This window comes from Cololabis saira, chromosome 11 (genome assembly GCF_033807715.1).
Source record: "Cololabis saira isolate AMF1-May2022 chromosome 11, fColSai1.1, whole genome shotgun sequence".
Classification (NCBI taxonomy): domain Eukaryota; kingdom Metazoa; phylum Chordata; class Actinopteri; order Beloniformes; family Belonidae; genus Cololabis; species Cololabis saira.
Window position 1 is genome coordinate 14,733,789 of NC_084597.1, and position 26,105 is coordinate 14,759,893.

General features: G+C 40.2%; 1 protein-coding gene across 2 annotated transcripts in view; it reads left to right on the forward strand.

The window, feature by feature from the left end:
* Positions 1–26,105, forward strand: part of fibcd1b (fibrinogen C domain containing 1b) — a 259,486-nt gene that overhangs the window by 181,165 nt on the left and 52,216 nt on the right. For both annotated transcript variants that reach the window (XM_061733784.1, XM_061733783.1), the window contains one exon: positions 3,452–3,548. In XM_061733784.1, the coding sequence (XP_061589768.1) occupies positions 3,452–3,548 (97 nt within the window). The remainder of the gene's footprint in view (positions 1–3,451; positions 3,549–26,105) is intronic.

Below are 26,105 nucleotides of genomic sequence, written 5' to 3' on the forward strand. Positions count from 1 at the left end.
CTGTGGTGATATTAAGCTGCATCTCGGTGGTAACTGTGTTTGTTTCTGTGTGCAGTTGTTGGGCACCAGAGATGCAGAGGTTCAATAAAAAAGAGGCATTGGAGCCTCTTTTAAGCAGTGCAGCTATAAAAGTGCATGCATACAAATTCATAGATGGATGCATTCTGAAGTGGAGGGAAGATTGTTCCTGTGATAATGACACTAAAAAGCTGTTTTGTGGCGCTAACAATTCTCTCTGCCACCATAGACATCATCTGTTTAAGAAAGTTCTTTATGAATATTCATCATTAAAAACTGGGAAAACATGGTAGTCTGTGGACACAGCTAAACTCTAAATGGGTTTGCTGGGACAAAAAAAAAAGGGAGGTTGGTCAAAAAAAGGAGAAAGGTAGCAATGGGAACTACTCGGATGGGACATGAAATGTGATTTATAATCCTGATGGGGCCACTCCAACTACTGTAATAGTTTCCACGTACACTTACTGGCTTAATGTATGCAATGTAAACAAGGAAAAAATAACTACATTTCTGCCTATAGCGTGTTTTATCTCTACACATTATTTTTCTTCATATTTCTGTGACAATATGGAGCATCTTTATCAAGTACTAGCGTCTTTGACGTCGGTGTTGTGCGATTAATGTCACAATTCTGCACTTCAGGCTCCTATCCACACATGTCTCTGCACAGATATTAAAGCCATCGCTCCTCACATGGTCAACTTTAAAAATGTTGCCCTACTTTTCTTCTGGTTTCTTCTCCATTATAATTAGTTTACAAAGTAGTCTACTCCCATTGCACAAAAACTTAAAATCCTTGTTTACTTCCAGAGAGAGATCCCTAAACTATGCAAGGCAGTGGTACACAAAGACCAGGATTGAAGAACACTGCTGTACATGAATTATCTTAAAAAAATACCACTGTGGGTTTCCTTACAACACTAAAATATAACACATGCACATATATGCATGCAAAAACAAGACTACACATATTTTTCTTTTAATTAGATCCATCCATAAAAGGATGCGCAACTTTAAAAATCCACTTGGTGTTGGGAGTTATTTCATGGATCTCTGTGGTAAAAAAGTGACCTATAAAGTCTCAAACTGCATTCTTTTCTTGAAGGGAGTCTTTTTTACTCAAGAAAGTGGGGCATTCGGTGGAGTAAACCTTGTACTTTGTTTGCTTCAACAGAGACTTGCATGCAAAATATTCATATGCACACAGCTGCAAACTGATCAGAGCATAGATGTAAGTTACATAGCAGCTATATGGTCATTATTCTAGTAAAGTTTAAATTCTTCTATACCGAAACAATTTGCACTGATGTGTAGAATACAGAAACATAATGGTAATGCTGCATGCCACTTTAAGACACGGTCACCTCCACATATCCCATCACTACACTATGTGTCTCCAATTATTCCTTCGAATAGGCTTTTTTGCATCCATCTGCATGAAGGGAAATTGTTAGTACGTCTTCATATTTGCATTCACTGCATCATTTGTCTTCATATGTCAAGTTCTCTAATACATGAACAATGAAGTAATCGTTACCTTTATCTTACCTGGGAACTTATCAAATTGTTGTGCATTATTGCTCTGAAGGACCACTGATGATCTTAATGAATTAGTGGCTTAAAACTGATACAACCACTTTCAAACATAGAATTTTCAATTAATAGTTTTAAAAGAGGTATCATTTATGCATTGCCTTAAATAGACTTATTTTCCACAGAGATCGTCCATATAAGTCTCACTAAAACACAGGTAATAAGTAAAAATCAAAACAAGACAAAGAAAAAAAAAATCCAAAACTTGTAGGCCAGATCTTCTGTGTACAAACAAACCTTGAGAAAAAAAATGTTATCACGTTGATTGCAAGTTCAACTTCTTTCAAAGTCAGTCCTCAGGATCGACAGGATCGAGAATTTCGACATTCCCTTTCTCCAACACACTGGGCAAACATTAGAGGGTCATTGACAGGCATAGACCTTGATGGTCTCCATTCATAGGACCTGGATTAGAGGTCACGGATTTAAACTTATTTGGGCTCAAATTAGATGCCTCAGTGTATAAAAACTGTCCCAACACACTTAACTCTCTGATTTGTTCCAAAATCATCAGACTTTAATAGGGACATATGATGGAAATCTTTTTCTATTCTCGAAATCATATACTTCTGCAGTGATCATCATCTCAAAAATCCGGAAATGATCCAACTGTCACTTTGTTTTGGCAATGACCCCAGGTATCAATCATTGCTTAAGATAGGGTTAAAAGTCTGAAAAGTATTGGTTTTGTAGGTAAGCATCTCTGTAAGAGAAGATTTATATCTCAAAAATAATGCTTAAGTGAGTATAATTAAAAAAAAAAAACAAACCTCAAAGTCTTAGATCATGTTGATAGATGATGACGCAGTGATGATGATTAAGATGATCACGGCAAACACAGGTATGTGGGAGGGTAGGGATAATTAGGATGATTTTTTTTCTTTCTGTATTGCCGTTCCTCTGCAGGATTTCTTTGTCTGTGAGGATATAAAAGCAAAAATGGCTCAAAATGCCATATAGCACTTTGTGGAATTTTAGGGGATTAGTCATGCCAAATATATACAGTCTCAGGGAATTTATTTTGTCATTTCATCAACAACAAAGCTTTCCAACAGCGAGTCCTCAAATTATGTTTGATCTGTAATCAATTATTCCTCAGGCGCACAATTCCAATTTCCCCTCATCTACAGCTTGTCATGTCAGCACTTTTAATGGAGTATTTCACTGGGTTATAGAACTACATGTCTACACTGTTTATTTACTAATATGTCCCTTGTTTCTTATATAGATTTTTTTATTTGTTTTCTATATAAATCATGCCCTCCAAAATGAAAATACCATCATGTTCAAAAGTTTGGATCCCCTCTTTTAGTCAGCATTTTTGTGCAAAAACAAAACCAAAAAAAAAAAAAAAACAAGCACTTCTTGGTCAATTTTCTTTCTTGCAAAGGGAAAATGATCTGAAGAAAAGCGGCAAATCTACATCACAATAGCCAAAAAATACAAGAATTAAGATTTTGGAAAAGGGGGTGTACATATTTATATATGTGGGTCATGCATGTGCGTATCTGTGTGTGTATATAGGATCAGTGTTTAATGAATCCCATCTCTTTCCTGGGATTTCAATTCCGTTTGCAGATTTCATCGCAATTTGTCAGTAGAGATTTAATGGATTCCTTTTATTTGCTTCCTACAAATTGGCTTTTTAGTGGATAGAGTGTTTGCATTATTCATTGTGATGGAATAAGCATGTATGAGTTGATTTAGTTTGGCTCTACCTGAGCTTAGCGACCAACAGTCTGACAGGGTGTGAGTCATCACGAAGGATGGTGAGGTGCACCGTGAGAAATTAGTCTAATCTGACCCCCCCCCCGATATCTTGCTGTCTTGACTCCTGTAGGTGATCCAGCGCAGGGAGGACGGCTCAGTCAACTTCTTTAGAGGATGGGAGTCCTACCAGGAAGGATTTGGCAAAATCACTGGTGAACACTGGCTTGGTAAGTGTCTCTTTCAGTGTTTGCCAATGTATGTGTGCAATGAAGATATCGTCTAACAAATGCAACCCCTTTGGCATGAAAATACATCTACAACTGCATACAACTGCAATACTCACACTCTAAACAGAGTGAGGAAAGAAAGTCTACCAAAAAGTAGACGGAACACATCGGATGACCTTTAACATGAATTTCATCATCTGTTGAACCTATAATACAGCAACAATAGAAAGAAGCACCGTAGTAACAGAGAAAGAAAAGAACATTGTTTCTAATTCAATTAAGGATGTCTGTTTTGCAAAACAATGTTGCATCTCGTGCCAAAAGATAAGGAAAGGATTTACAACAATTTTCTTTTTCATATTTCAAACACAAAACAAAATAAGCTCGCTTTTTAGCTTGAGAGCTTTTTATTGGTTACTGTCTGCTATGGAATTAATATTTCTCAGAGGAAAGCTCGCTCAATTTCCTGCTGGCAGCACATCCTCAAATTTGACAGGAAAATAATGCCAGCAGACAAATGTATTCAGCTGTGAAATTATCAACTCTTTCCAAAGCCAAAATCCTCATCTTCACACTACTTCTAATTAAACGTACAAAAATATTTCTTCACAGAGGGAACTGGCTTCCATCGTGGTCACTCTTATCACTCAGAGTCGGCTTCTTACTCAAGATCAGTAAGCTCTATTTACAGAGCGGCACTGGTCCATCAACATTTAAAACATCATAATTCAATTAGGCTTTTAATCTGGTCCCGCTTAAGCTGTTTACACTCATAGTCCGGCGGGTAAAGAATCTCAAATGGGGCTTTTATGGTTAAAACGAACAAAACTGCTTGTAAATGTAGCTCCTATTCCGTCACCATCTCTCATGCTCCATTAACTTAGCATGCAAAAACAACCCAAACACCACTTTTTGTTTGTTTTGTTTTTTCCCCATGTCTGATTTTAAAATTTTTTGTTTTTGTTTCACTTATTCAGTTTTTTAGATCAGATTGTTACACATCAGACCTGGTAGTTCATATTTGACGTTTTGTCAGTCTGAATTGTCAGGCTGCATTTCATTCATTTTTCATGTCTTTTTAAAATGAAATCTGCTTCAGTGAAGCCTTTCATGTCACACTCTGCCACTCTTGCACTGCAAAAACAAATTTCTTTGAAAGTCAATAAGCCTTGTTTCAAGAAAATTAAAAGACTATAGGATTATTTTGCTCATTTTAGAAATTCTAGTCAAGTTTGCCTCAGATTCCTCATCCCCACACATCTCCATGCAGATATTGAAGTTAAGACATCGCTCCTCACACGGCCAGGGTTAAAGATTTCTGTTCACCTTAGGTAGTGTGTTGGGGCTCATTTCAAAACAGAAGCCAGTTCAAAACAAAGACTTTTTTTTAAGACATATTTAAAATACTAATGTGAACAACCACAGAAAAAAGGATCTTGGTCACAAATCAGATTTGACCTGAAGTGTGAACGTAACTTCAAAGTCCTGATTCCAAATTGTCAGCCCCAAATTGTCAGCCCTCTTCCATTCACTGATTCATTGCTAAAAGAAAAAGAAAATTACTATAGAAAGAGTATATTGAGCCTCATGAGATTCTTTATTGTATAATAACTCAAGAAAATCAAATAGTCTAAGTGAAGCAACTTAGTTTATAACCTTTTAGAAAACTTATCATCAAATACAAACGATTCTCTAGAAATACTTTGGGATAACAAGCAGTTTCACACAAAAGAAACAAAATTGGTTTTCTAGGAAGAGTTGGTTTGAGCAGCCAAATATTAATGAGTTAACACCAAGTGGAGACTGTGTATCTTTATAGTTTGCTCTGTTTCACACTAGCAGAGTAATTAGAGCTTGCAAATGTCTATTTCTGTAAGAACACACACTTGGTCACGGTCAAGGTCAGGGATGTGCCGCGCCAGTCCGCAGATTAAAGCTCTCCTTCACACATACACCACAGTCTTCAGTCGCGACACTCAGATTGGAGATTAATAATTGATCATCTTAAAGTATTCGTTACATACTGTGTCCCCCAAATATCTCGTCTATGACTGTCAAAAATGTGCTTTTCATACAGGCAGAATCAAAATGGGGTAAACTTGATATTCAATACAAAAATCTATTGTTTTCTGTGACCAAATTAGTAACACAGCAACAACAACATTACTCACTTATGTTAGAAGATCTCAATAATGGTGATAGAGCCATACTATAACTGGCACATCCCGCTGCAATATACAGAGCTTGAGCCTTAACTCAAACCAGCCATACTGTAAAACAAAATAAAATGTACGTTTTTAACACTGTAAGTGTTTGTCAGTGCTGAGCAGAAAAAGCAGTACAAGGTAGGTGATCTGAATGAGTATGCGAGACTGTGAGTAACGAAAGGAGTGGAGCACACACTCCCAATACTGAGCAAAAGAGGTGTGAGAGAGGTGCGTGAGGGTGAACAGGACACCAACGGAGGAGTGCACAACACAAGTGCTCTAGATGTGAAGATACTTGTATGCCAATTAAAACAAAAAAAAAAGGATTGTAGATGGAGAAAGAGTTTATTTCCAAAATCGCCATCATTCAACTTGCAATGTTCCACACAGCACAGGTCTTACGCTGTCTTCCATTTAACAGTTAAAATGTACTGGTGCATTACTGTGGGTGGTGTTCACAGCTCACACTCAGTCAGAGCACGGAATTGTTCAGAATGCTGTTTGTAAAAGAAACATTATCTGGATACTGGGTCGTCACAACGGCCCAAAAAAATAATCGGCTGCACTCTCCCCTCCCTGGAGGAGCTGTACAACACCCGGTGTCTCAGTAAAGCCAGGAAAATCATCAAGGACCCATCTCACCCCGGACACTCACTATTTGAACTGTTGCCATCAGGCAGACGTTTCAGGACACTGAAATCACGAACAAACAGACTCAAGAACAGTTTCTATGCCAGAGCCATAACTACACTCACTGCTGCTAAATACTCAAACTGACTTTTTCCATGTGCAATACTGACCGAACTGAGCAATACCTGCCATAGAATCGTGCAATACCTGCCAAATGTGAATACTGTATGTTGTCTTCCTGTTTGTGTCCTTTTAGAGATGATTTATTTTTATAGTTGTTGTTGTTTTAATATATCTATTTTTTAAACCATTAAAGAAGATAGCATCCAATTTCGTTCTACCTGTACAAATGACAATAAAGACATTATATGCTTTTCTATTCTATACGAGTATTGAATATCTGATACTCGTCTAATGAATGAATATCAGAATATCTGAGTATTTTGGTCTAAATCTAGAGACTGGGCAACTTTGTGGTGACTGACTAATGAAAGAGGGTCAGTAGTATATGATTATACTCGTTCTGTACGCTATGACTGTACTCTGTCATTTAAGGTGATGTCTGGTCTCCAAACCATGCCTTGCCAATAAAAGAAAACACAGGAAATGATATGAAACCATGCATAAAACAGGAGTTGCTAGTTTGAGACCTAGAGGGAAGAAACAAATCCAAAACTTTTGTTGTTGCCACGTTTCGTTGGCGAGCTTGGCATATGGCAAACATAGGGGTTTAAAATTGTTTGTTATGTAATGGTGAGAAGTAGCTGTGGTGATTACTTCACAAAGCGTTTGTTGCTTTATAAGTTCAAACCGTGGTTATGTTCCAATAGGGGTAGGCGATATGATATTAGATCATGAAAGATTACAAAGTGAAAATTGCAGTTCTATACTGTTCTATGCTGATGCAAAGACTCACCATATGTCTTGATTTCGTCAACCTGACAGACCAGTAATAGCGAATTATGGGCAATGACACACTTTCTTACCCGCCTCTTTGTTTGTGTGTGTAGCGGTAGAGCATGGAGAGCGATGGCTGAAAGTTGATCGCAAAAAAAGTTCCACCTTGATAATATGGAATTGGTTTCGATTTTTTGCAAGAGTTCAAGCTCAAGAAAATGTAATTTGCAAAGTTTGCACGGAAACCATTTGCAAGTCCTGTGGTAACACAACAAATCTGTTTAATCACCTGAAGAGGAAGCAGGATCAGCGTTAGACCAAAACAGACAACATAAACACAGGCATTGACACGTTAAGCAAGCGATGGAAAGAGGTAACAGAAGCTGTTACCTTTTATCTAGCAAAGGACATTGAACCCCTCATTTTCTACCCTCTTGAACGGTACCAATGCCTGCTTAAAGTAGCTGACCCACGGTACGAGCTGCCTGGCTGTAAATACTTTTCTAGCACTGCCATGCCATGCCGAGAAAATATTGAATGCAAAGGTCTAAATTGTCTGTTTTTCTTTTTCCAATTTAAGATTGAAATCGTGATTTTATTTAAAGGGGACCTATTATGGCATTTAATGTATATTTTAAACAGGCCTTGAATGTCTTAAAAACAATCAAAAGCTTGTTTTTTCTACATAAATCAGAAATTCAGCCTCTGGGCCATGTCTCTATTTTTACTGCTTCTAACCTCCTTCTCTATGAGGGATTCTGAGGGGAGGGGAGGCTATGATAATGAGGCTCTGCGCTGATTGGCTGCCTGAATGACGTGTAGCAGGGGAGGGAACAAAGCCTCGCTCCGGGCAGAAGAGCAGCTGGCTGCGTACACAAAGCAAGTCCCATGCGAGGGAGCTTCGGCGACAAAATAAATTCCATTGCTTTATTTTTTTTGTATTGGACTGTCCTAACTGGCCGCGAGTTTAACGGTTTCAGTGTGGACAGAGAGCGTCCGATGTCACGCAGCTCGACGCGATAGTCGGACGCTTGCATTCAGTTACACGGTGTAAACGGATCTTAAAGCCTGAATTACGGTTCTGTGTTAAATCGACGCGTACACTATGCCGTAGGCTCTGCGTTGGTGTAACGCAGAACCATAAATCAGCCTTTAGTTACCTGAAGGGGGGAACGGGTCACCTCGTCTTCACACTAATTCACACAGGAAGATTTAATTTAATTCTAAACAGGTACACAACAGTTATTTACTCCAATTCCTCATAATTTCATTTCTTATGTTACAAGACAAATTAATCATGTTAACGGTGAAGAAATCACAACACTGAATGTTCACAAATGACAACTTTATTGTTAAAAAAAATAAAATAACATAAGTTGTATATAAATAACATTTATGCACTATTGCTGGCTCAAGGAAGGACTGTGCATCTTCTGAAGGTGTCTGAACAGCTTCAGGTGCATTGTTTGGAAGATCTGAAACCATAAACAGAAGAAAAATGTATTACTAATAGAGCTCCGGTGTTACCTAACAATCCGTTAGGGAACACCGGAGCACCGGAGCTGCTCACCGGTCCGGTCCGGTGAGTATCTCCGGTGCTCCGGAGCTAAATACTTAGACCATGCAAAGATCATACTTGTAAACAAATATAGATAACAAAAAAAATAACGTCACTTACCGCTGACTCGTGTGCAGTTGCCGGGTCCGTTCTGTTGGTACTGATCCTTTTATGAGGGTAAATGTCGATGCAAAACCGAATTTTAACTGTCCCTCGTTGTTGAAACAGCCACCGCTTCCAAACAATGGCAGACGCTCTGGCCGACGGAGTTAGTTGTGGGCGTGGTTTCAGCAGCGGAGGCCAAACCTCTGCGCCTATCGTGACGTCACGATATGCGCAGATTCTGAACGGCTCGTAAAAGTCACATAACACTGGAAGGATCCTCCGGGCGGGGTGAACAGACCCTGCAGAATTTGGTTGCTTTCTTCCTACTCTGTGTTCGCAGGGTGAGGGGAGACCACTTTATATATGTTAAACCAAGAAAAAACTTGTTTTTCATAATAGGTCCCCTTTAAAAAAAATCGTGATATGATATTTTTGCCATATCGCCAACCCCTATGTTCAAATAGTAACTGAATAAGTATATTGAAATGAACGAGGAAAGTATGTGTCATCAGTGGAGGCTCAGGCACTGTAAAACAAAAAAAAGTAAATAATTTTACTTGGGTCATGGGACATGATTTGTTCCCCTTTGCTGTAGGATATGCCTGGAAAACCTTGCCAGGGAGGCGTCCAGGAGGCACCCTCACAGGATGCCTGAACCACCTCATCTGGCTCGTCTTGATGTGGAGGAGCAGCAGCTCTACTCTGAGCCTCTCCCAGATGACAGAGCTTCTCACCCTCTCTCTAAGAGACAGTCCAGAAACCCTGCAGAGGAATCACTTGATTCTACGGTCACTACCCGCAGCTTGTGACCATAGCTGAGTGTGGGAATGTTGACTGACAGGGAAAGCTCTTGATTTACCATTCAGCGTAGCTCCTTCTTCACCATGACAGTCCGATGCTGTGTCTGCATCAATGATGACGCAGCGCTCATCGTGTGCGCTCATCTAATACATACATAGATCATCTGATCATAGCCGTGAAGAACAAAAGAAAAGAAAGGACTGAAGTGAAATGCCATAGTGACTCGATTTCTGAAGATCTAGTAGTTATTGTCCTTTTACCTTTTCAGACATCAAATGTGATTCAGGTATTTGGTGCCTTGTTTCAGATCAGACAAAGGAGAAAACTATAGTCATCCTTCACGGTTTGTATATAAATAGTAGATGATCTTCATGATCTTCAATGTGATTCTAGAGGTGTGGGTTTAAGAAGTTTTAAGCATTTTGTCTGTATACTGTCAAAATGCATCTATTTCTTGGAAATTGTCCAGGAATCACCTGTTTCACCATTAAGACCACAAACTCCCTTTCACACAGAACAAGGGAAATGGTTCATTTTGCTAAAGATTTTTTACTGTTTTTTCATGTTAAAAAGGTTTCTGTCAGACAACAAAAAAACTGCCTAAAAACATTTGTCAGATTATTTCAAGATGCAGAATTTAATGCTATTTTAAAAGAGCAGCAAACAGACTGTTTTAGTTCCAGGTTCAGATTTTTTAGGTTTGTCTAAGATCCAGGTGCTCTATCTTAACGCCATGTGGTTGTGAACCTAATATGAGAGGAAATAATATACTTCTGGCTATGTTTTAGGGCATTATACTCTGATTTTTTACTTTTGATTTGTAAATGTATTGTGTTGATTATTAAGTGACAGGAAAATTGCTTTTAGTTTATAATTGAAACCTCCATTTAACATCTTAAATCTTTGAAAAACATTATTTTGAAAGTCTTGAGAAATCAATTATTCATTCATATGAAGAGAGTGGAGTGATTCTGAGTTCTAATACTTACACTCCGTCCTTGGTAGACGTATGAATCCTTGTGTAATTCATAGCGTTTGCAGAGTTTATATGTATTAATGGAGATCTAGGTCTCTTTGCTGACTTGAGGCCATTACAGTGTGCAACCTACAATAAAAAACATGTTGGTTGTGCCAGCTAGATGTCCCTATGGTATGCTGTAGAAACATGGTGGGAATATGGAAGGCTCAGGATTTAGCAGATGAATTTGAATGAGCCAGCAGGCAATGCTGAACCTTTTGAGAGTACCCTAGCTCATTCAGGTTGTGCTGTTGTCTCGTCAAACCAATCATCGATTACCCTTTCAGCTATAAAATGAAAAATGGATTCATGCTCGCCTCTAGCTGAGACATAAATCCATTCCCGTTGCTTCCCCCGAACCAATAGAGCTCACTTTTACCATCCAGTAGCTCTGAAGCATGGTGCATTTCTCATTATCTTATTAGGCCGCTTACTCTGATTTTCTTACAACCATTGACTTTTTGATAGTATAATGGCATTGATCATAGTGTTGATTATAAGAAAAATAACGATGGTGGGAAATCAAACAATAAAGACCTTTTTTTCAGATGTGAGATACATAACATTAATGGCTTCATCAATCTTTTATAGCTTTCAACCATTCAAACATTGGTCACTTTTGCATTAATGTTGCCCGCATTTCATTCAGTTACGTCTAGGTAAGGCCATGGTGAGTGCACAATATTTGACATTTACCTGAGATTGGAGGCTAAATCAAGTGAGGTATCCTTGTAGAGTCACAGTCTTCTCACATCACCATGAGAATTCATATTACCATGCCAGGATAACATGGCACATTGCTCCTGGTGTCTCCATCAGTGTGTGTTTAGTAGACAAAAAACAACTCTATATGTTCTTCCGGCTCTCGGCGAGGGCGGACGCTTTTTCTGCTCCTCTCCTCCCTATCTGCCCTGCTGCTGCTTTTTGTCCTATCTTGTCTTTTCAGAGCTTCTCTTTTCACTCCTCCGAAACCTTACAATCATGGAATTGGTTACCTGGTCTCTCAGCACAATTGACCAAATTTTTGCGACAGGAAGTCAGGAGACAAGGGAGCCCTCCTGCCTCGACGGGACATTTTTCGCTGGACACATGATGGACTCCTATTGAAGGATTTTGTGTCTGTCGATCCTGTCCGACGAGGACGCTGAAGATGCTTTTATAATTGGACTAATGATAACAGGATTTCTGCTGTTTGGAGTTGGTGGATTCATGGTATATCGACAAACACGTAAGTCGTCGAAAGCTGTTCTGGCCCTTTCTAAGCTGCCCGACGTTGCTGAGGGGATAAGCACGGCGACCAACACTCAGACTTTAACGTTGGATAAGACCTTGGAGAAGTTGGAAGCTTGGCTTGGCAGGAATTGATCAATAATTCGTCTGTTTGGAGGCGCCATTGATGAACCAGAGACTTAAGGCAGATGGAAAATGACTGGGATCTGCCTGTTGTCAATACAATTGTTGATGTTATAATCCGACCTTGACAGAGCAGCCTGGCAGGCCGCTCCAGTCACAATCTCCATGTAGGAATGAAAACAAGACGCTCTGCCCCCCCTAGCCCCCCCCCCATTCCAAGAACACCTGCGGACTGTACCAGAACTGTACCAGGCCGTCTGATAACATCAAGGACAATGGCTGAGGAGCAGCTCTGGGGCGAAGTTCACAGACTTACCGCTTACACACACACAATGATAAATACACCTTCCTTTAAAGTCAACGCCTTCCCCGGCCCCCCCTCTTATCAGCCCCCCCAACACAGTCAACAGGTTTGAGAGCCGCTCCAATGGCCGCAGTGCTCACTTGGGGTACTGTGTCGGGATCCCCCCGCCCCTAGAACTACCCCCCCCCCCCCCCCACACACACACACACACACACACACACATGTGCAAGTCTTGTGATGTTGATGTTAAATTGTTATGTTGCTTTCTGTGCGGAGGTGGGGTTTTTTGCACTTTCACACTGTGTATTTATACACAGTATGAAAATGCCTTTTTTTCCCTCCTACCTCCCCAATGTCATCCTTTCTCTGATCTGATTTCGCCAGTTGTCTCATGTATCAGTTTGTTATTGTTTTGTCTGTTGTCTTGATGGGTTGTACTGGTTCAATTTCACTGTGCTGGGACGCCAGCTCAGCGACAATAAAGGCTATTCTATTCTATTCTATTCTAAAAGAAGAAAAAATATATAGACTAAAAAGATACTGTATAAATGTGTAAATGTGACTCATAGTGTAACAGCATTCTGTCAACCAGACTAGAAAAACACATTACACTCTTAAGATCATAATTGCATAACTCCATAAAGTGTACATGATATTGACTTCCGTAAATGGCATGTTTTGCTTTGTTCTTTTACTTTGTTCAGTTACTGTTGTTTATCAGATCAAAAGCTCTGCTGCTCCATGGATAATGTTTTAACAAAACAGACACAGAAATGCCCCAAAAAAGAGGGGGAAAACCCAAAAATCAGGATCCAGATAACACTGTACTGAATCAAATAGAGGTGAATGAACTGTTTGAATCTAGTGTGCCGTGCCAATACATTTTTTTTTTATATACATATAAGTCTTATTTGCATTAGCATGTCCATGTTGAGTTAATTATGGGCATGCCAAGAAGTGGCATGACCATATTGCAATCGTCCAGAATGGCCCAAAGGGCAATGTTGCTAGCCTTTTGGCTAACAAGCTAAAGTCGCAAAAGTCCCACTGCGCACAAGCGGGGGTACAGCATGACTCTGCTCTGATGTGGGAAAAAAAATCCCCGAAAAATAAAACACATCCGGAAAAACCTGAACAATAAAGGATATATATTAGTATAAAGAAAAGGTTTCCCTTTTCTTATAATGGACATGCCAAGTAGTGGCATGACCATATTGCAATCGTCCAGAATGGCCCAAAGGGCAATGTTGCTAGCATTTTGCTAACAAGCTAAAGTTGCAAAAGTCCCACTACGCACCAGCGGGTGTACAGCATGACCCCGCTCTGATGTGGGAAAAAAAAATCCCCAAAAAATAAAACACGCCCGAAAAAACAAGAAAAAACATGAAAATGAAGGCGATATAATGGTAAACAGGAAGGTTTCCCTTTTCTTATTCTGCACGCTTTTTTCGTCCGTTAATACGGCCTGAACCGCAACGTGCCCCCATGCATGGCATACATCGTTGGATCCGTCTCCATCGTGCCTCGATGGGCATTACTTTTCTCAGTCAAAAGTGTTACCGTGGCAACGCTAGATGCCAAAAAGAAAAAAAAAAGGCAAAAATTCGGACGCTTATTGGTCGACCAAACTTTATCCTAGAGACATCGTTCAAATTTACAAACACTTGGCCCGATTGGCACTAAAGGACGGTACAACCTCATCATGTTACGTATTACGGTTTTTGCGATATTTAACTTTCAATTTAAAAAAGAATTCCATTTGACTTTGGACGCTTGTTGCTAGGCGACAGGTTATTGTAGAGACATCGTACAAATGTCCCCCGACTCGGCACACCGTGGACTTCAACATATTCAAATTTCATCAAGCTGTGATTTAAGGAAACTTTATGTCAAAATCCAGGCCAATGGCCCCATTCATCCGGATGGGGTTTTTTACCATGGTGCAAAAAAACCTATCCGTTAACGTAGCCTGAACCGGAACGTGCACCCATGCATGGCATACATCGTTGGATGCGTCTCCATCGTGCCTCGATGGGCATTACTTTTCTCAGTCAAAAGTGTTACCATGGTAATGCTAGATGCCAAAAAGCAAAAGAAAAGGCAAAATTTCGGACGCTTATTGCTCGGCCGAACTTTATCGTAGAGACATAGTTCAAGCTTTCAAACACTCGGCCCGATTGGCACTACCGGACTGTACAACCTCATTATGCCAATTATTACAGTTTTTGCGATATTTACCTTTCTTTTTTTTTTTAATTTCCATTTGACTTTGGACGCTTGTTGCTAGGCAACAGGTTATCGTAGAGACATCGTACAAAATGTTCCCCGACTCGGCACGCTGTGGACTTCAACATATTCAAATTTCATGAAGCTGTGATTTAAGGAAATTTTAATGTCAAAATCCATGCCAAATGGCCCCATTCATTCGGCTGGGTTTTTTACCATGGTGAAAAAAAAACCTATCCGTTAACATAGCCTGAACCGGAACGTGCACCCATACATGGCATACATCGTTATGTCAAAATCCATGCCAATTGGCCCCATCCCCAAAGGTTTATTAACAACCCTAAACCACACCCCCTGCAGCGAGCATAGGAATGAATGAAATGCAACTGTAAACACCTCAAACTGACATAGAACCACCCCGAACACAACCACTACAGCCCCAAACAAAAGCAGCGAGAGGGGACGAATGGGCAGTAGGTCATGCCCATATCAAAATTTCCAGAAATTTGCTTTATCGGTGTTCCAAAATGCACCAAATTTTGCTCAAAATTCAAGCTTTGTGAACCTTTTCATTCTTTTGGGGCTCCGGTGAATGGACATCTGGGAAATTCTGTACACATCTGTTTGACTGAGATGAGAGAAAAAGTCTCCTGGACACAAACCCTGAATCAAACAGGAAGTCCAAGCTCCGTGATGACCTCTCTCCATTGTTTGCCATGGATGCGAGAGCCCGACCATTGCTTCCCTATATTTAATTAGGTCTTATGTTTTGACTTTTTGAACTGATACTATGCATCTACTGTTATTCGGGTGTAATTTACAATGCGTCTAAGCAGAATATAGATTATAGCATTTGTGAATAAATGCCTATTGCATGCTGTGTAAAAAAATAAATACATTTAAAAAATAAACTGCAGACTTCTTCTCCTAAAAGAGAAAGCATAGAGATTTTAAAAATGGCTCATGTAATGTCAAATTTACCAAAAAGTCTTTTCAACACCTGGTCCCTACGGCTAAGGTAGACTTGTTTTCATGTTTTAAAAGTGTGTGAAATGCCTTAATTAATTTCCAGAGACTTCAAATTTGTTTTCGGGACCTGACCTTTGACAATAACAGAAACATGGTCCGTCATGCTTTCACCATAACTGCTTTAGTTTTCTTCAAGACCTTTTTTTTTTTTTTTACAAAAGGTTAAACTGTTTGGAAGGTTCATATCCAGGGGTGTCAGAAGGGCAGGATGGGACGGGCTCAAACTTTATTAAAGATTCTTTGACAAACGCAGTTCCAAGAAGAAAGAGCTGCTACCTCTCCAAAACATACTGCATAGCCAGTCACCAAAGCACCTTTTGACAAGAAAACACAACTGCTAAAGTAATGTCATAACAGTGTTTAACTACTATTCCATCTAAGTCGTCCAAATTATAACGGAACTGCTCATGTTGTGTTTACATTTTTCATTAAGACTCTTTTAAGGTGAGGGCTAGTTTCCATCAGACTATTGTACTGCCAGTAGTAGAATCAGGAGCGAGGAGTTGCTTTCCCAAAAGCCACATTCTGAGGCTGCTGCACACTGTGTTCACATCATAGTAAAAAACCTAAGTTATTGCCTTTTTATGCTGACATGCTAAATGCTTATCGTTGACAAGTCCGACTTACTTTGGCAGGTAATGTTTGCGCCTGTTTATTATAACAAAGAAAAAAGTCCAATTAAATGGCCTAGTTGAGTTATTTTCATTGTTCAACCAAACAATGACTAAGAGGATGCTCCCTAAATGCTGAAAAAAAGGCAACCAACTATAACTAGTGGAGTTAGAGATGTATTAAAAGCAGAGTCATGAATTGCTCCAAGAGGATTAATAGTGTCTGAAAAAAGAAAAAAAAAGAATAGACCTGATAAAAAATCCATTGAAGAAGAAAGTGTTTTTCTATCTACTGAAAGAAATCACAGTCACATCTTTACCGTCTTGAACTGTACCCAGTTATTGCATCAATAATTTGTCACTACCTGTAAAAGAAAATTTGTTTTAACAAACAAAATTCCTCATCTCATATTCTGTAATGATAATCTTTGTGAACAATGTGAACAATACCCCACTTTGACTTTTTAAAGCATTTCCTGCTTTACATACATTGACAGTGAATTTTGTAATCTTTTTATTTTGGTCCTTCTATTTGAGGAATAACATGAAATCCAACAGGGTGAACATGCTTAAAGCACTGAAGTTCCATCAGTACGTGAGCACACCTGATGAGACTGGGCACTACTCTTTCCCTTTTCTCTGCGTCAGCATGAAGCTAATCCATTATCTCTGCTCTGCTTTTCAGTATGCTTTTAAAGAAGTGTATTGAAGTCTAGTGTATTGGTGGAATTAGAGGAGACATTCTGCTTTTATATCAGTGAAAGTAGTTTTTTGATATAATGGTATGAAGTGAAATGTGTTGTTTTTACCTTTAAGTTCTTTCCATTAGCCATTTTATTCACCATAGGATGTTCACCAGGATACCAGGATTGCCAGGATAGCTGTGGCAAGAGAAGACCCAAACTTTGTTTTTTTGTTGTTTTTTTTTATTCCGGGGGTTTTAAGAAGGCAAACCTCTGCAAGGGACCGTACAAATCCATACCATTAGGTTTCCTCCAGCAAACATACTATTAGAGTGTCTCAGGTCTCTTTCAGCATGTTGCCTATGCTGATTTTCACATCTTATATTCCTTTAGCATAAAACTGATTCAAAATACAGCCGGAGCAACGGCTTTATTGTCAAAAAAGACAGGTTTAACAGGCAAACGATGATGTTCACAGCAAGAGAAAAGTTATCATAGTGAAAGAAGCTACACTGCGAAAAAGGTAAAAAAAAAAAAAAAAAAAAAAAAAAAAGGACCTCATACCTATCACTGGCCTACAGCCACTCTCTACACATCCTGCAATTTCAGCTGTTTTCCCTTGACCCTTCATTAGGAAAGCCCCAGGCCCACGGTGACAAATTGGCTCCTGTCTACAGACAGATTTTCAGCACATCCCTCAGTAGTTTGTGTGAAACCCTCAGTTGCCCCTGAAATGCAAGTGAAGAAACGAGATAAATTAATAGAAAAGAATAAATAAATAAATATATTCTGGACATTGCTTTTCAAATCGATGTCCAGAATATATTTGGATATCTGATTGACTTCCTCTGTCAGTCACAATCTGATCTGATCTGGAAGAAAACTGGTCATCAGCTTGTTCAGATGTCCAGTTTGAGAGGAAACACATCTTTAAACAGGAGTATATAAGGAAAAGCTCAAAGAAGTGATTAAAATAGGAAATAGATCCACCCATACTATATCCCCCAACCCATTCGCATATGGTGAGACAAATTAAAAATGTGTAATTAGTTAAGTTTATTAAGATATTGCATCAACAGTGCCAGTGACTAAGAGGACAAAATTCAGGGAACAATGCATCAGTGAGACAATGAGCATGGAGAACCGTTCAATGGCGACATGTAGAGTGTGTAAATGTGAAACTAGTATACTGTATATCATGCAGATCCGCTTGAACAAGCCATCACCGAAGGGAAAGAAATGACGAGCTGTTCCTGTCGAGGAGGTTTGCAGAGCTTGGAGTCAAAGTCTCAAACTAAAACATGACAGCCCAAAGTGAGCAGAGGTAGGAACCCGAGTTGCCTGTCAGACATCAGACTTCGACTTCTACTACCAATTAAAATGTGAAATTACAAGTTACCATATTATTGCTATAAGGTTTACCTCTTTTCATTTACCTTAAGACAAATTATAGTTCCTTTTTTGCCATCGTTGATTTATCCTGCAAGATTTGGCAACACTGCAGTCAGTATGACTCTGCCGAGTTTATAAATTAAAGTGTCAGTACAACTAAGGCACACTACTGTTTTCAATTTGTCCAGTCTTTATTACAATCACAGTGTACTTAAGGACTGTATGCAGAGATTCTACTGCCACTGCTCAAATTTCACTCCCTCGACTCACAAATCAACAGCTCTCCACTTTTTATATGTGATTCAGTAACTTTCTGAAAATCAGAAAGTAGCAAGAGAGAAACTTTTTTCCAAATCTTGTAATTTTCTTGCTCTTTTCCTAAATTACTGCAAGTCTGGGCCCACTGGTTTTATCAGAACCTCTGCTCCTAATGCCACCAGCTTCACACACGTAACACTCTCAGCCATGAAAACGTTTTATGTTTAGGCCAGCCTCTGTAAAGAGGCCAAGCAGAGGATGTACTCCATTTGCCCCCTGAGGAAAGTCAGCTTTAATTGTCTGTGCAGATTCTCAGTCATCTAGGTCATTGTAATCCTTGGTGATTAAATAGAAGACCTGGACTTCTTTTAAATGTCTCATGCTTCATCCTTGCGGTATCTTCTGTTGTAATTGACCTGTGAGCAGTTTAGAGAGCTGTATTAATCCAAAACGTATGTAATGCAGGCTTATTAATCACTCAAAGGTCATATCAATATATATAATAATGGAACTAGAAGTGCTTGGGGAGCTACGAAGGACTCCAATGGTAGATGATACAGTAGGTGTTACTATTGGCAACCTTCCTCAAAAGATGCATATGCTCGTTTGTGTTGTGTTGTGAAGCTGTGGATGCTGAGTTTACACGACCTGAGCCTTGTTGTATACACAGTCCGATGCAGTGGGGAGTATATGTGTCTACTTTAAACAACCACACACAACAAGAAAGTCAACAACTTGTGTCAAGACTTATCTCTTCCCATGCCTTGAAAGGTTAACGGAATCTACTCATTAAAACAAGACAAACAGAGTGTAGGAGAGACGAGTGGAGGCAGCCATCTGTCTTCAGCTGGTAGCATCACTGATGAACACCTTGTATTCATGTACATATCATGGTGAGTCTTAGTATTAGACAAAATCCTTGTTTTCACCCTGACATAATAAGTGATAGCAAATATCATACCCCTCTGGCACAGCAGCATATGGGTGCCTTTTACAGTAATGTTTTCATATATTGCTTTTACTTTCATTAGCCTTTACATTGTTCCAGTTGAATAAGGTTTTTGGACATTATGAATCAGTGCAGCTCTCCTAAATTGTCACTACATCATTTCAGTTGTAGACTGGATCTTAAATAGGCCATTGCAAAACAATGTTTTGGTTTCTTTTTTTAGCCTACCAGTTGTAAATGTCCTGGTGTCCTTCAGATTTTTTTTTTGTCGCATGGCCTAATCTTGACCAAATTTCTAAGTATTGGTCAAATGGCTTCCCATTTACTTTTCCATTTATTATACAGTATATGGAGAGTCTCATTAATTCCAAGATTCCCAGATCCTGTAACTGCACAACAATCCCAAATCATCACCCTTCCACCACTCTGCTCGATTGTGAGTATGAAGTGTTTCTTCTGAAATGGTTATACTTTCACAAAAAATTGTGCTAGGTATAAAGACCAAACAACTCCCCTCTGGTTTCACCTTTTAACAGGAAATTGTTCCTGAAGTCTTGTAGTTTTTTTAAGATGCAGTTTTGCATAACATTTGTCATGCCTTATGGTTGAAGATGCTTTGTCTTGGCAATCCTTCGAAACAAACCATGCTTTTCTAGGCTGTAACTGTGCTGTTATTGACTTTAAAAACTAACATGGTCAGTGATGCCTGTGGGGTCTGAAATGTTTGTCTATAGGTTTTTGGAAATGGAAATAGTTAATTTCACCTGTAACTGTAATTACTTTCAGATATTTCTACTGTATTATTTTACTGGGAATATTTGTTCACATTTAGTTTCAGTTTTAATATTTTTTCCCTAACTATAATGGCTCTAAGATCATCTCTAAGATCCAGTCAGAGTCCAAGACTCAGTCTGGCTGATAACATTTGCACATGACTGCATATGCCACAAGTAATGGTGTCCTGAACCTTCCCACGCAGCTTCACTGCTCTTTTGAGTGACTTTTGAGTCCTGATTGACCACCCACTGGTGGCCTAAAATAAGCACCTGGAACTCCATCACCAAACTGTGAGGATGTGAGGAAGTCAGGGAAATGTAAAAAATAATTCCTTTTGCCTTCTGCTTAAAATATAAAGATTAAACCTTTTTTTCTTTATTTGAAACTTTATGTCCCTCAAAATCAGGTCAAGAATATACTAGAAAAGACTTATCACTGTTACCCATCCACAAAGATTTGTACACCACCCTGGTCAGAAAGCAAGGAACAAATCCATTTTACTGGTTTAGTCATAAATAATCAAACTCACTTTTTCGTTAGTGCTTCAGATTATTTGGAAAGGAATCTTTAAACACTACCCAGCGGTGCTCTATGCTGTTCTTGCCTTTTGCTGCAAAGATTCCGATCACTGTTGTACATCACAATCCTGCCTCTTAGCGATAATCTCTCTCCCCCATTCCACAGGGAAAATACGACAAGTGTAGCAATATGGATTGTTTTAATCTAAGACAACACTGCTAATGCAGTTACTCAACTGTTTAATAAGCCAGCTGTAGAAGACAAGAGCTTATTAAATTCCTTGAACAACAGCTCAGGTCTGAGGCAGTGGGAACAGTCCCCGTTTTTCTGACAGTTGATGTAATTTCCCATAATAAAAGATGCTAGTCAGTTACTGTAAAGTTAGACTGCTTAGAATGTTGTTGGTTGTTAAAGTTTCATATTAGATTAAACGTCAGAAGTGCAGTTTGCCCTAAATGTTTCTGATATCCATCCAGTCATCCATCCATCGTCCGCCGCTTATCCGTTCCCGGGTCGCGTGGGCAGCAGTCTCAACAGAGATGCCCAGACTTCCCTCACTCTAGACACTTTCTCCAGGTCTTCCGAGGGGAGTCCGAGGCGTTCCCAGGCCAGCCAAGAGACATAGTCTCTCCAGCGTGTCCTGGGTCTTCCCCGGGGTCTCCTCCCGGTGGGACATGCCTGGAACACCTCCCTAGGGAGGCGTCCAGGAGGCATCCGGTACAGATGCCCATGCCACCTCAGCTGATTCCTCTCAATGTGAAGGAGCAGCGGCTCGACTCCTAGCTCCTCCCGGGTGACCGAACTCCTCACCCTATCTCTAAGTCCAGCCACCCTGCGGAAACTCATCTCGGCCGCTTGTATCCGCGATCTCGTCCTTTCAGTCACTACCCAAAGTTCATGACCATAGGTGAGGGTAGGTGCGTAGATTGACCGGTAAATTGAGAGCTTCGCCTTTCGACTCAGCTCCTTCTTCACCACGACGGTCCGGTACATCGACCGCATAACTGCGGATGCTGCACCGATCCGTCTGTCAATCTCCCGATCCATCGTTCCCTCATTCGTGAACAAGACCCCCAGATACTTGAACTCCTCCACCTGAGGCAGGACTTCTCCTGTTTCTGATGTTTTTTTTTTTTTTATCCCGATTTTCTTTTTCCCCATTATATCACCCAGTGCTCCTACCTAAGTGACAGTCCTGGGCATTGCCACCCTCTACCAACCGTGGGAGGACCCTGCACCAAGCTCAGGTCTCCTTCTTAACCTGAGGAGTGAGAAGGCCGCTTCTTTCACCAGACAGGGTGGGGCTTCTCCGGCCGAACGTAGTGCGTGGAAGGATCACGTTATTCTGGCCAGATCCTCCCCACCCCATCTGGCGCCCTGGCTGGCCAGAAGGGGCAGTGTGTAGCCCAGGACTGTTGCATGTTTTTGTGAAGGTAGCTCACATCAGCTAGGGGAGAATATGCAAATTCCACACAGAAAGGCCCTTTCGCCAACCCCACCCCGGGTGTGGCCGCTGAAGTCATGGGGGAACTTAACACGCATTAAGCACCCACAGCGTCCCCGGCGGGAATTGAACCCAGGACCTTCTTGTTGTGAGACGGCTGCACTACCACCTACTCAAACATTTGTAATGCAGTATGTGAATGCTTTCACATTTCTGCAGATAGATTCTGATCTTATGCTCATAATTTAAAGTGTGAACGGTAAACTACTAATTCAAAACACTGTGAACCAAAATATATATATAAATTATGTTTCAAATATCTGTTCAATTATTGTGCTGGGTCCTCCTCTCTCTTCACGTAGCATTCAACTCGCTGTGCAGCTGCAGCAGTAAGCCTGCAATGTCTAATTACTGGTGGCAGAGTTTTGTTGTATTGTTGTGTTTTTTACACTTTTTGCATGATTTTCATGATGGCACTGGACTATACGGCCTTTTAATAATATCTCGATATTTTTAGGCCATGTCACGATACATGATATATATCTCGATATTTTGCCTTAGCCTTGAATTAACACTTTGATGCATACAATCAGTATGATTATTCTATATGTCTACATTAAAACATTCTTGTTCATACTGCATTAATATATGCTAATTTTAAACTTTCATGCAAAAAGGGGGAATAAGTCAAATTTACCAAAACTGTATTTATTAAACAGTTACTAACCAGTGACTGGCACAAACATAAAAATTGTCATTTCAAAACAGAAAGTGCACGTTGCATCTCTCTGACTCCCTGTCTGAAGAACATCTGCTAAGAACATCTTCTGGTCCCGGTTTTACCTGGGATGACTTGCTCTCAAGCAGGAGGGGCCCCTTAGAGCACCTTTATATGAAGACTAATTGTAGGTGTAGGGACTGCAATGTTTCATCCTCTCCTCCTTTACTTTGCATCACTTTCTCTTACAGTACTTTCAGAAATATGACATAGTCTTGTTTGACTTTATTTCGATGATAGTAAATGATTTCATGTGGCCACATTTAAGCAATTTCTCAGCTCTGCAAGAGAAAGGCTCAGCGGCGCGCAGACGCGTTTGCGCACTGAGCGGCTCTCCGGAGAGCCGTGCGAGGAGAAAACATCCCGTCCCATCTTTACTAAACCGTCCCAGTGTGCTTTGAAAAGAGTCTGTCATGCGTAGTAACCGCGCGGATGAACTCACGGTGCAAACAGGCCGAGTTTTGGAAAGTTAGGTTGAACTCACCGGCGGTTCCGGACAGCAGCGCCGACACCTGCTGCAGCTACCTTTCTGCTGGGCGTATGATGATGCACGCACAACAGTGTGTGACTGACGTATGTAACTAGGTGCGCTTGTTTTATCTCTTTGAGAAGGAGAGACCAGACGAGAGAGTGAGAAAAGCCTGCAATTTAATGCCCGCGGCTAAAAGCAAATGCATGACAATGTACTTGAATATTCACGTTATAGTCATTTTGTACACCGCACAGAGTAGAAGCCGCGATACATCGAGTATACTCGATATATCGCCCAGCCCTAATGGCACTACCAGTTAATTAGTGAGAACAGGACCACTTATACTCATTGATTTAAACCAGGCAGGTTTTGTGTGGATTGCTGAACTGTAGCTTTATGTTGGTGTGGTTCCATTGATGAACTACTATCCTTTTTTTTTTTACATAGCACTGACCTTGGTAATAGCTATAAATGCATATATGTGTGTGTAAACTTTGGATATATGACTGAGAAGTGACAATAACAGACTTGAACAGTCACCAACAACACTACCATCCCATAATAACACCAGCAACACTACCATCCCATAATAACATCTACCCTCCCATAATAACACCAGTACCACTACCATCCCATAATAACACCAGCAACACTACCATCCCATAATAACACCTACCACCCCATAATATCACCAGGAATACTACCATCCCATAATAACAGTCACCAGCAACACTACCATCCCATAATACCAACAGCAACAATACCATCCCATAATAACACCAGCAACACTACCATCCCATAATAACACCTACCATCCCATAATAACACCAGCAACACTACCATCCCATAACAACACCTACCATCCCATAACACCAGCAACACTACCATCCCATAATAACACCTACCATTCCATAATAACACTAGCAACACTACCATACCATAATAACACCTACCATCCCAGTATAACACCAGCAACACTACCATCCCATAATAACACCTACCACCCCATAATATCACCAGGGACACTACCATCCCATAATAACAGTCACCAGCAACACTACCATCCCATAATACCAACAGGAACAATACCATCCCATAATAACACCAGCAACACTACCATCCCATAATAACACCTACCATCCCATAATAACACCAGCAACACTACCATCCCATAACAACACCTACCATCCCATAACACCAGCAACACTACCATCCCATAATAACACCTACCATTCCATAATAACACCAGCAACACTACCATCCCATAATAACACCTACCATCCCATAATAAAACCTACCATCCCATTATAACACCAGCAACACTACCATCCCATAATAACACCTACCATCCCATAATAATACTACCATCCCATAATAACACCTGCCATCCCATAATAACGCCTACCATCCCATACTAACACCTACCATCCCATAATAACACTACCATCCCATAATAACACTTCCATCCCATAATAACACTTCCATCCCATAATAACACCTACAATCCCATAATAACACCTGCCTTCCCATAATAACACCTGCCATCCCATAGTAACACCTGCCATCCCATAATAACACTTGCCATCCCATAATAACACCAGCCATCCCATAATAACACCTGCCATCCCATAATCACACCTGCCATCCCATAATAACCCTAATAAAGAAAAATTTCTACAGATACAATAGGGCCTTCGCACTGTAAGTGCTCGGGCCCTAAGAATCACCTCCTTATGTGGAGTCCCCTGGACGTCGGTTTAACCAAGTTAATGAGCAGCATAGGTGCACTGCCGGTGTGGCGGTCCTGAACAGACACATAATCTTTTATGTAAATCCAAGGTTTACAGAGCATTTGTGAGAAGGTTTTTAGAAACGACATGATTTCATTGATTACAAAGATGTCTTGAGTTATTCTCACTTCGTGATGTAGTCCTTGTTTGGTTTTGCTTCAGCCAAATCTGAGATACTTTTGACAATGTTGTGTTGGACACTTCTCAGTTGATTCTCATGCCTCACAGACCACAAATAAGGGACAGATTATCCACAGTCGTTTCATTTTTCTGCATCACTTTCAATCACAACACCTCACTTTTCTGCTGTGTTGTCACTTGCAGATTGTCAGGGATTGAATCAGTCCATAACCGAAACAGTTTAGGATAGAGAACCAAAGGCAAGGGACAGGCTGTGGCATATAACTACAGGTTCCAGTCCCTGTGTGTCCCTACATGAGACTAGATGTGGAATATCTACATGTAGTGCAGTTGTTTTTACGTGAACTTCAGGAAATAAAACTGAACCAAATAAATTGTTGGAGGGAATGGAAGATGAAAAAGAAGATGGCCTGAAGTTCTTGAGGATTTGATTCAAGACATGAGTGTTGAAGTTTTACTGAGGATTTACTTTGAAGTTGTTGTTGTTTTTTTAAAGTGGAGAGTTCTATAACCGTTTCCCATTTTGAAGTTTAAGTGAAAATGTCCTGGATGGAATTGATAGCAGCTGAATTAAGAGGCAGTGATTCATGTTTGAAGAGAATGGGTCAGAAGACT